Below are 12,593 nucleotides of genomic sequence, written 5' to 3' on the forward strand. Positions count from 1 at the left end.
AGTGACAGCTAAAAGATCTGGGATATTCTCTTGAGGTAATGAAAGATTCTGAAGTTGACTATGGCAATGGTTTGCACAATTCTGTGAATATACTAAAAATCACTGAATTGTACACTTTAAATGGGCAAGTCATATGTTATATGATTTATATCTTGATAAAGCTATTATTAAAAAAAATAATCTTAACAATTGCTGCAAATGCAACCAATGTTATCCACTGGACAACGCTTAATCAAGAGAAATCATATAACACACAGTAATGGAAGCAAGTCCAGAATAAAATGCTCTTCCTTGTCTCCTCATTTCCATGAATCAATGCCTTGACTGTGATGACTGACAATTCCTGCTTAAAAATTTTCCAGACCATAAGCAACAACTTAAAACTTTGACCTCTTCTTTATTTTAAATATTCACATGCTGGAGAGTATCCATATCCAGGCTAATGCAGAAGTCTTACATTCTAGTTTCTATTCAGAATGAGCAGTCTTCTCAATTATCACAAAAAAGACAGCTGATCTTAAGAATGTATGGATTCATGATGGCCAACTTTATGAGAAATCTAGGTAAGAAACCTTATGTTTACACAAAATGGAATGACTAGGAGTTCATTTATCCCTCAAAATATCCTAGTATTAATATCTGGATCAAGACAGACTACAAGAATGTTAATATTTAGATCACTCTGTTGTCCCTTTACAGAACTGTTTTCACTGACCTGTAGTTTGACATCATGTCCTTTGCATATACTGTTTACCAAGAAATAGTTTCACTAAACTAGGTATATACTTATAGTATGAATACTGCCCTGAAGACACTGTCTTCTATATCATTCACTGTCCCCGCTTTCAGACTAAACTGCCAAGCACTGCTTCCTTTTCCTTATGAACAAAACACCTTATAGACCTGGTTGTGTTTCCCTGTGATCTCCTGCCACCCACACAAGGGCCGAAGTTTAACTTTAGAATACTGCCAAGGGCTTACAAATGCATACCAATGTTATAACCAACCTTAACTCACTCTCAATATTTTATTTGTATTTTCCTGATTGCAATTAAAACTATTTTCATTTTCTTGTCCAATTGTGTGTGTGTGTGTGTGTGTGTGTGTGTGTGTATGTATATATGTATGTATTTCCCTGGAAACTACCTTTGTAGCAGATAAACAAACCAAAATGAGCAGAAAAAAGGTTAATGACCATTGGTTATTTTAATTCTTGAAAATATATACTTTGCAAAATACGCAATAGTACTGAGTTCTGTAACTTAATATACAAACTAGAAAAAGATGTAAAAAACTGTAAAAAACACCTAGAGGGCTTCCCTGGTGGTGCAGTAGTGGGAGTCCACCTGCTGATGCAGGGGACACGGGTTCGTGCCCCAGTCTGGGAGAATCCTGCGTGCCGTGGAGTGGCTGGGCCCATGAGCCATGGCCGCTGGGCCTGCGCATCCGGAGCCTGTGCTCCGCACCGGGAGGGGCCACAACAGTGAGAGGTCCGCGTACCGCAAAAAAATAAATAAATAAATAAAATAAAATAAAACAACACCTAGAACCTCCATAAAAAGCCTATTTTATTATTTCATATTAAAAGTAATCAATCTCTCCACAAAGCAAGAAGTGGGATTAGGGGTTGCTTAAATTAAGTTACAGAAAAATATATAAAAGTAACAAAAATAATTACATATTCACAGAATACTCCCAAATTTTCACTTTTAACAATATGAATTACATAAATTTTCTTTCCAAAAATATCTAAAATTCTATTTACTGTTACCAAAGAGATTAAGGTGATCACAGTTTTCTACCATTCAAATTATAACAAAAATTTAAAGATAGAGTAACAGAAATATCAGCAAGATTAACAGCAGAGGCAGCCCAGCTTACAAATGGCCAAGAACCAAAAGACATTTAGAAAATCAATTGTTTGGAACTTAGAACCTACATTTGCCAAAGACACAATGCTATCCAGAAGTCTTAGATTCTTCAGCTCAGGCACACTGTATACTAATCCTGGAACTGGGAGAAACCACTTATCTTTCCAGATTTCAGATCTTTATTTATGAAATGACACAAGCATCTGTCCTATTTAACTAAGATTAAAAATTAAAAATTTGCTGCAAAATGTCAAGCACTGTATAAATAAGGTGTTTTCTTATCATCTGATCCATAATGTAAATGAGATTGAACTACTATGCCCTGTTCTGACCCTCCTTTCTCAAGGTTCACTAAGTATAATAAAGAAGGGGAGGGACTTCCCTGGTGGCACAGTAGTTACGAATCCACCTGCCAATGCAGGAGACAAGGGTTCAATCCCTGGTCCGGGAAGATCCCATATGCCACAGAGCAACTAAGCCTGTGTGCCACAACTACTGAGGCTGTGCTCTAGAGCCTGCAAGCCACAACTACTGAGCCCACGTGCCACAACTACTGCAGCCCGCGTACCTACAGCCTGTGCTCCACAACAAAGAGAAGCCACCACAATGAGAAGCCCGCACACCGCAACAAAGAGTAGCCCCCACTGGCCGCAATTAGAGAAAGCCCGCGCACAGCAACGAAGACCCAACGCAGCCAATAAATAAATAAATAATTTTTTAAAAAAGGGGGGAGGAAGAGTGTTGTGTCCCAGATGGTTTTGAGTCAGAAAATATCAGCAATTAACCAAAAAAGTTCCCTTTGATATTCAAAGGTCTCTTTCATTCATTAAGTACACATCTTGCTGAATAATCTTAAGAATATTAAATAAAACTAAATGTGTGATATATAATTTAAATATTCTGATAACATATTATACTATCCCCTAAGGATATTAATTATCTCTTTAAACCAATGCAAAGTCAGGAAATGATAACAACAGCAGTCACAATGATAATTATAACCTGTAACATCTGAACTCTTACTAGGGTCCAGGCACTGCTGTTCTAAGTGCTTTACATGTATTATTTCTTCCAATTAATTTTAACAGTAACTATGTGAGAAAATTACCATTATCACCATTTCACAGAAGAGGAAACAGAAAAGTACTTTCCTCAAGAACACAGGAATTTCAGTTCCTAAATCAAAACTAAAAGAGCAAAGCAGCCTACAAATAGTTGACAAGATTGGAAATATTCCTATAACCCATTAAAGAAAGAAAGAAAAAGATCGGAAGCTACTTAAAATAACTGAAAAACATTAAGGAAAACACCAAAATTTATAAAACTGATTAATCTTATTAAGAACCAATAAAACATTTAAAAATTTTTTTCATGTTTGCATTTGTTTAACTTCCACAATGAAAAATTAGACTTTCAGAATAATCTATGACATTAAGAACAAACTGGAAGAAAAAGTCTGAAAATATTACTTTAAAGTGAATGTCAATAAGTTTTCTAAATATATTCAAGACTTTTAGTCTGGTTTCAGAGTCTGTGTTCCTCACTAATTAGCTATACGAAAAATTAGACAAAGATCAGTAGACAAAATTTTATTAATATAGGAAAAAACCCCAATTGTGTGCTCTTAACAAGTCACAATCATTTAACCTACAACATTTCTGTAGAATGGAAAATATGTGATTCTGCACCTCTGGCAAGCATACTCTTGCCTAGCAACAGAGTAAAAAAAATACATTATCAAACAACATTTAAAATAAGTCCAAGTAAACAGTACACATAATGTCAGCAGGCTGGCAGTAGATATGGGCATTTTAGAGAAATTATTTTATTTCATTTGTGCTTCTCTGAGTATTTTATAAAATGCTTATTACTACGCAGAAGAACTTTCAAATGACTTTATCATATAGTACATTGCATGATATATAAATATATAAACATTACTTAAGACTTAAACAGACATTTTCACTAAAGGATTCTCTTAGAGTCAGTTACCGAAACATCAGACTTTTGGCAAATGTCGTGCGATTTAATGAGGTGTTCAGCCAATAATGCGATAAACTTAACATTTGAAAGATGAGCAAGATAAACTGTGTTAAAGCTACAAACCATGCCTCTGAGATTTACAGTTTTATACTACAACCATTGTTATAACAATAATAAGCTATTTCAAAAACCAAAGTGTTATTGGTCCTAAGGAAAATTAGCTACATAAAAGGAACTTACATTGCTTTATGTAGATTATGAATCAATGCAAACTCATTACTAACTGTAAAAATAAAACCCCATAATTCATGTAAAAGACAACCTGTTAATTCAACTGATACTTCAATGCTTTTAGGTTAGAAGGTTTCCAAGTCTTTGGAAACTATGAACATTTTACTTATGACCACAATCCCTTATTCAAAATTCTTAAGTTCAAAACTTTGAAAAACATTAAGTTTTTGCTAGTGTGGAACATTAAATCAGTCCGCTGCAGATATATTAATCTTTTGATTACAGGATGCCTCAGATCCAGCTGAGGGTGTTATAAACACACTCTACTACTTTTCTAAAATCCAGAAAATCACATGGCCCCAAGGATTTTGAAAATGAGACTGTGTATATACACACATTCCAAATTAAGATGTTACCTGATATTCAGAATCCAGTCTAAACGAAGAGTCCCTTGAGTGATAGGTATCATTTAAACTACTTCCTCTGCTTCCAGACATCATCCTAGCACTTAAAGAGCTAGAGGGTTGAACAGAAATTCTTCTTGGAATCCTTGAAGGTTTAGACTCCATTCTTAATGTTTCCTGTGAAATGCAAATTTTGATTAATTGCCTTTTGGAAAACATGCAAACCTTTGATTCTTAATCCTCTCCTTAATGATCAGCTCAAATCAAGAATTAACCATGCAAATTAACCGAACGGTAAACTGTGAGATTATCATCACTCTCCTTCAGGCAGAGGTCTGAAGACCATCAAAGGTTCCCTATTGCCCATAAAATGAAGCAAACATGATAAAAGTGGTGATGAGAAACTGAGGTTTGTTGTTTCTAAAGCCTGAGCTCTTTTCCTTATTCAATTTCCTCTATATAAAATCCTAGGGACTTCCCTAGTGGTCCAATTGGTAAGACTCCACGCTCCCAATGCAGGGGGCCCGCGTCTGATCCCTGCTCGGGGAAGTAGATCCCGCATGCATGCTGCAACTAAGACTCTGCATGCGGCAACTATGAAGTCCGAGTGTCACAACTAAGACCCGGCACAGCCTAAATAAGTAAATAAATAAAGTAAATAAGTAAATAAAATCCTACACGAATCAGCCCTTGACTCTTGTTATACCTATTATGAATGTTTGATACTCATAGCATTAGCTATACTGTAGTATCTGTACATTCCCTAACACAATATGCTCTCCCAGGACTTTGTATGTGCCTGCAAAGTCTATACATTCCCCATTCAATTCCTGGGCATAGTCTTAAAACAAGATCAAGTGTTACTTCCACTTTTTACATACTTTTTTAAAGACATCATATTACACACTGTAATTTGTTTTCCTGTCTCCCCTTCTCAAAAGTGAGAATAATTTCTAAGTTTTCTTCACTAAACATTCCTCAACACATGCCAAGAGTCACCATTAGCTGTGCCTTATTTTTTAACTCTCTCTATAAGTGGATTCATACAACATGTACTCCTTTATGTCTGGCTTCATTTGCTCAACATTATATTTGTGAGACTAATTCTGCTGTTGCATGCAGTTGTAGTAAGTTCACTCTGATTAGTTTATGTAATATTCCACTGTATCAATACACACAATTTATTTGTCTATTCTACTGCAGATGGACACTGGACTGTTTCCAGTTTTAGGCTATTACAAGTAAGGCTGCTATAAAAACATTAATTTTATAAATTAAAGAAAAACTTTTAAAGTTTTCTGGGGAAAGGATTTACAATGAGGCCTCTGAACAACTGAGATACCACCAGTCTTGAGAGTAAAAAGAGAAGGGCAAAAGAAAGTAACAGTAAAAAGAAATCACAATAATCTCTTCAACTTCTCCCAGTTACCCACTTTCAAGGTCAAAAATTATTCCCTTATTTTTCTGGTAGTGGATTGAAATTAAGGCAAGAAAAATGTACTTCACTTGCCTAGATAGGTATATTTGCTGTATTAAAACCTTCAAATCTAAACATTTAAGTTAAAAATATCTAATTCACTTTCAACTCATTAACTTATCAACTAAGTGTTAGCATCATTCTACCTTAAAAGTTACTACAAAAGAATTTCCTTTTTCAATATCTGCCTCAAAAACAGGGTGTCAAGCAATGACAGAAAAGAGGATGAAGACGCAAAAACATCAACAAAACATATGGCCAATACTGCAGTAGGACACACAACAAACATGAAAAAGATATAACACAAGCCTAATATCAATTAAAATTATTCGACTAAGAGTATCTAGCTAATGAGAAACCAGAGTAAAAGCTACACTCTGGGACATGATTAAATCAAAGATAGCTTATCAGAAAAGGTCTGTTTGAAGTCCCAGTTAAACATGACAAGGTTATCCTTATGCATCTGTTTTGGTCCCTCTTTCCAAAACCCCTATAAAATGACAGTCGATGAATCCAAAAGCTTTAACTATGAAAAGAATAGGAAAAGGGACCATAATAGGCAAGAGATTTCAATGTTATATTTGGAAAATCCAAAAAAGTCCGAGGAGAGGTAGAGTAATTCAGCAGAAAGGATAAAAAATACACCCTAGGTACTTTCTAGAAAGAGGTAGGAACTGGAAGCAAAGCAGTTGGCCTTAGCATCCTAGAAAGAATCAAGACCTGGAGATACAAGGTATCATAAAAAAGGGATGATGCATGGAGTTGCTGAATTAAAATCTGTACTTGGAGCAGTAAAACCCTCAATTCTCCCCCTAGTACCATTCTTCCGAAAACAGGATATTTATTCTCTGGAGAATAAGGATCTCCCATGTAACCCTCCCCACCCCCACCCAGGAAATATACAACCATCTCTGCAAAGGTTAAGTATAAGGAATCAAAGAAAATCTATATATTCAATGTTGAGACCCAAAAACTCTTTCCTGGTGCTGTTTTTACAATGCTGTCAGAAAACCAAACAAAATACCTGAGATAAAATTTCTGGATACTGACATTTGGAATGCTTCCAATTATACAGCTAGCCTGCCATTTGACCATCCTACCCAAAGCAAAGTCCACTAGTCACTAAGAGTTTCTAATCAGCTTTTTTTAGTATTTCCCTCTAATAGACAAACATCAAGGATCACTAGGTATCCAAGGAAAACCTCCCATAAGACTAAAGTAAATAACAAAAAAAGGAACTTAAGAGAAAATCTGGGGAAAGGAGCTAATTAACTACTCTCCTCAAAGGGAGCAAAAGACATTCATTCATAAAATAAAAACAGGATGCTTGAGAAAGCAATCAGTATAATGAACAGCTTGTGGAAATTCAAAATGTTACACACTTAAAAAAGAAATGTGATACACTAAAATAAACCAACAGAAAGATTGGGACACCTCCCAGAAGTAGAAAATGTAACTCAAAAAACAGGAGAATTGTCCAGGGGAGTTATCGATCATTTGACGGTAAGTATGGTTACAGAAAGAGAGAAAAAAGAAAATAAGGTAGAGAAAATTATCAAAAAAAAGAAAGAACTTTTCTAGAATTGAAGGACACAAATCTCCACATTGAAAGGGGTCAAGAGTACTGGGCAGGATCAAAGAAAAAAGACCAACACTAAGTACCATTTATCATCTTGAAATTTCAGAACATCAGAAAGAAAGAGAAGATTCTATAATTTACAAGAATGGAAAAATGGGTCATATACAAAAGAAAAGTAATCAGAATGGCTTCTTAATTACAACTTTAAAAACTCTCAAGACAATAAAGCAATGCCTATAGTACTGAGAAAAAAATTTAGCAATGAACTCCTATCTAGCAACTAAATGTGAGGTGGAGAAAAGAGTATTCAGACATGAAAGATTTAAAAAAACTATTAAAAAACAAAACCATAAGAAGTTAGTTAAATGAAGAGCAGGTCCTAGGAAAACAGGAGTGTAAAGAATTAAAGAACCAGACACAGAACCCAGGAAACAGTTACAAAATTATGTGGAAAGCATAGGGAGCAACTGATCAAGACTGGAACAGGATCACAGAAAATGGAAGCAAATTCTCAGGAAAAAATAGCATCATACGGAAACTATTTTGGTTCGTGGCAGAGATGATAATACAATTGGGAAAAAAATGCTGAGTACTTAGAACAAAAGGCAAATTTAATACATTAATTTTGTAACTTGGGAAAACAGAGCTATTGTTCAAGAAAGGAGATGCTGCAGTGTTTGGGTGAACTCTTTAATATTTATATAGTTAAGATAGTGTAAACATAAGATTACTGTATCAATTTTGCTACAAACATGCTGTGTGATTGAGCCACCACAATGGTGAATAAAAAAGCACATATATAATACTAAAAAATCATGAACACATCATTTAGAAATATGAAGGTAAATCCTAAAACAGCTAAAAGGTGAGGATTGCTGCCTATGGAAAGCGGGACTGGGAATGAGGTAAAGGGTGAGGCAAAGGACTGCTGTTTTCCTTTTAAGCAGAGATGACCATATTTCCTGGTTTGCCTAGACCAGTCCCAGTTTATGGCAAGAAAAGTCCTAATTTGTGCTCATTATCCTGGGACAATTATTAATAGTACTTGCGCTGTCTCTTAAAAGTGGCCTGGTTTGAATGACAAAGCATACAGTCACCTAACATAAATCTTTACTTCCTTCAGCTTTTTATAAATTCTATATATACATCCACATAAACATTTTTATTAAAAAGGTGAATTATGAATTGGACATTTAAAGAAGGCATACGTTAGTAGAAAGAATACTAATGGTTAAATACTGACATGCAACAGCCCATAAAAGATTTAACAAGTAGCAAATTTGTTATTTTATCAAGAAGGCTCTACAAACACTAAACAAGGGACTGTATTTGTTGAGGATTTTAAAAGGGAAGATAAAATGTCTTTAAAAAGATGCAGGTCTATAGATGGTTCTTTAATAACAGTGCTTCTTAATCATACCTCGCGTATTTTACTTTGATTATATTTATACCCAATTCTTACTGCAGAATAAAACTAACCTAGTAGGAAATCTCTCAAAACAAAGCTCTTGGGAGAAAGCAAAGAGGCAGGGTCCTCCGAGAGCTATAATTCATACTGCATGAAACTATTTTTGGCAACTCCTCTACATAAATTGATTGAATTTTGACAATGTAGGTGTTACCAGAAAACTTATGTAATCTGGTTGTATAAGCTGTAGGTCAAAAGCACAAAAAATAGAATAAAATAAATAAAATTAATTAAAATAAGCAGTCCTTGAAAAACTTCTACCAGACCACTTACAAGGTACTACAAGGCATCTTTTCAAGTTCATTCATTCAAGAAATAGTTTTTTACATGCTTAGTATGTGCTAGGCACATTAATTAATACCAAACAAAGGGGACAGGGAAAGGGGACAACACTGAACCTACTAAGATAATGACTATGAAGAAGCTGTAGTCTAGTAGAGAACAAACACAAATACCATACAACTTAAACAGTTATAAGTGCTCTAAAGGAAAAGGAATAAGCCAGAAAAAAAGACTAGCAGGAAAAAAGTATCTGAAGCTCAATGCTTTTAACCAAGACTTAAAGAGTAAAGCACAAAAAGTTCATATGTACAATCTTTCCTCAGTGGTCAATATAATAGCCTCCTTCTTTCCTTTTGCCTCTATGTAGTTTCTTTAAATTTGATTCTAGAGTTGGATAGTTGAACTGTCTTTCTAGTGATAAGATAAAAACTTATCACCAGGGCTTGGTTTATAGATGTGTGTCCACCTATGCTGACACATGGGATCCTGTGCTTGATTAAAAGCTCTACTGCTGACATCTTGAAATTATTAGTACTTTAACCTCTGAACTTGTATTTTGTAAGTGAAGTCAGATAGGATAGTGAAGCATGAGCTTGAGAAGAAGAGATATGTACCTGTCTGCTATGCCTTGCCACTCAATTTGCATACAGCCCTCATTGCTATGAAGCTTCCATTATTAACATGCTTAATTTTTACTCTCTTTGAGCCTCACTCAAGTCCTAGGCATGATGGATCCACTGGACTTGTCTGCTCATGTTCCTTATCAACACATCTATGTCTGAGTAAGCTGAGGCACTGACAGCTCCAAGAGGTCATTCCATTTCCATTCTTCAGAACTTGCTTCAACTTCAAATGCAGAAGGAAGGTAATGAACCACAAAGCCACAAAAATCTTATGATCAATATTTGAGATTTTTACTATATTGAACTTTTCAACTTGTGAAGATTCTCTGAAGCTGATATTTAACTGCTAGTTTACCCAACTAGTCTTAATATCACTGTTAAGTGTTCCCTTACCTTCAGGCATTTTAATAGTAATTGGCATGAGCAACAAGAGTGGAAAACAGATATTCATACCAACTCCAAAATTTATGTAGTCTTTCGTCTCATAAACCTGTGGCTTGTTACCTAGTAAAAAATTACTACATTTTTAATAGGTAATTTCATTCAGCTGGGCTTCCTAGGAAACCTCTGAAGAGTTCTTTAAAGCAAGTTCATGTTTTTGGTGGCCCATTAAACACTATAAATCTTAACTTAAACTTTCTTAGTCTAGGTAAAAAGCCTCAAAGAATTCTCTCATTACCTGACATGCAAAGTTCTGTGCCCAATGCTATCTGCAAGTTAACAAGATCTCATAGTCTCATGTCAAATGCAACTGAAAACATCTATCACACAACTTATACTAAAACAGACAAATTTAAATTGAATTTTACAATGTTTTTCAGCAAGACTTTACTTGAATATGAGGCCTACTCTAAGTAAACCAACAAAGTTTGTCTCTAATAATACCACACTAGGCCTTGTCTAAAGAGAACTCATCATTAATCCACACATTTTCTTCGTTTCTATTTCACCCTACTAGTAACAGCACCACTCCCCAATCATACTTTCAACTGTTTTTCTACTACCTTAAAAGCAAAGTCTAAATTCTTTGCCCCAGTATCCAGAACTCTAACCTACCTTTTCCAGTTAACTTCCAACTACCACCTTAAAAAAAATCCTAGTTCCAGTTCACCCTGGTGGGGAGAATGTGGCAGGAGTCTGCCTGCACGCTATACCCAGGAGACAGGGAGAAGGGCATAAATCTTGGGACAGCCCCACCTCTGAGGATCAGGCACACAGAGCCCACCTAAGACTGGAGATGGATGCATAAAACATAGAACACCTCCTTTCACCATGAACTTTGCTCCAATAGGAAGGTGCAGCAGTTTACTGCTGAGGGAGTTACGACAGCTTTAGAGCCTTAGTGGTGCAGATGTGCAGGGCCTGCAGGAAGTTGAGGCTAGTGAAATACTCAAAGAAATCCTCCAGCACTCCAGCCTCACACTAAGCACCATGCAGCAGCAATCCACTACTGCAATACTTTGAAAATATATAAAGCAATAATAAAGTTCAAACCCAGCTTAACTACAGACTAAACCAACTCAACCCACCACACTAACAGTGACAGAAGAGTATGTCCACATCCAGGCATCAAAATTATTGATCTCAGTCTCTACTATTCTTTTATTTCCACTGTTTCCCATTCAATCAAAAATTAAGACACAAAAATACAAGGAAAAAAAAAACAGTCCATCATCAAGAGATAAAAATCAACAGAACCAGATGAAGAGATGGCCCTAATGTTAGCAAACTGGGAAATGGATGCATTTACCAGTAGCCTAGGCAAACCTGAAAAACTAGGGAACTGGGAAATAGGCTAGAGGAAAACTATCCAGAATGAAGTTTGGAAAAACAGATAATGGTAAATACAAGAGAGGATTTAAGAGACACTGAGGAAAGAGTAAAAAAACTACTGTACATTTAAGTAAAGTTACAGAAGGAAAGAACTAGAGCACAGAAAAAATTTGAAGAGAAATTGGCTGAAGTGATTTGATCACAGTCAAGAAGCCCCAAAAAAACCAACTAAAATAATTAGCAATTACACTAATTGCTAGATTACACATTCATACCAGACTGCTAAAAATCATTACACTTAAGAAAACTCTGAAAATGCTATGGGAGCATTGAATGGGGATCCAAAAGTTCCAACAAGATGAGAAAGATTTCAGATGAGGTGTCATCTGAGTTGACCTTTGAAGATTGAATACAAAAAAAGAGGAGGAAACATAAAGATGCTAAAGCATGTTGAAGAACTGGAAAATAGAAAATAATGTGTTAGGGATGAAAGCAAAGGCGTGGAAAAGGAGAACACGAAGGACTCTCAAGGAAATAAATACATAAGGTAGATTATATCCGGATTGTAAAGGCAATCTTGTGTCCTTTGCTCGGAAGTTTGTACTTTAATAAGGCAACAATTCTGAAGCTTTTTACAAGCAGGTTGTGTATTACTTTTCTCCCTAAGGATCCCAGAAATTAAGTTCCTGACAAGCAATTAGAGCTTTCAAAGATGAAACAATCAGTGGTCCAACAAAACTTCAGTTTTGCCTAGCCTTAATAATAGATTTATATAGTTCCCTGAATTTCTTACAATTCTGAAAGTCAATAATCTTATTACCTTTGTGGAACCATGGGAAAGAAACCACTGCTCTAGGCTTTAGTAGGCTCAGTATCTACTAAAAATTTTGAGGCAGCTAAAA

The 12,593-nt window shown here is 35.5% G+C and overlaps 1 protein-coding gene across 7 annotated transcripts in view; it reads right to left on the minus strand.

Annotated features, from left to right (window-relative positions):
* Positions 1–12,593, minus strand: part of MARCHF7 (membrane associated ring-CH-type finger 7) — a 48,561-nt gene that overhangs the window by 29,727 nt on the left and 6,241 nt on the right. For 6 of the 7 annotated variants that reach the window (XR_004038586.3, XM_030852693.2, XM_030852691.2 and 3 more), the window contains exon 2: positions 4,502–4,666. Coding sequence is in view for 5 of the 7 variants with exons in the window: in XM_030852693.2 (XP_030708553.1) it covers positions 4,502–4,654 (153 nt within the window). In the remaining 2 variants the exon portion in view is untranslated. Of the gene's footprint in view, positions 1–4,501; positions 4,667–12,593 lie in introns of those variants that run through there. The other variant, XM_070045977.1, reaches the window with a different exon arrangement.

The sequence above is a fragment of the Globicephala melas genome, chromosome 7, assembly GCF_963455315.2.
Source record: "Globicephala melas chromosome 7, mGloMel1.2, whole genome shotgun sequence".
NCBI lineage: Eukaryota > Metazoa > Chordata > Mammalia > Artiodactyla > Delphinidae > Globicephala > Globicephala melas.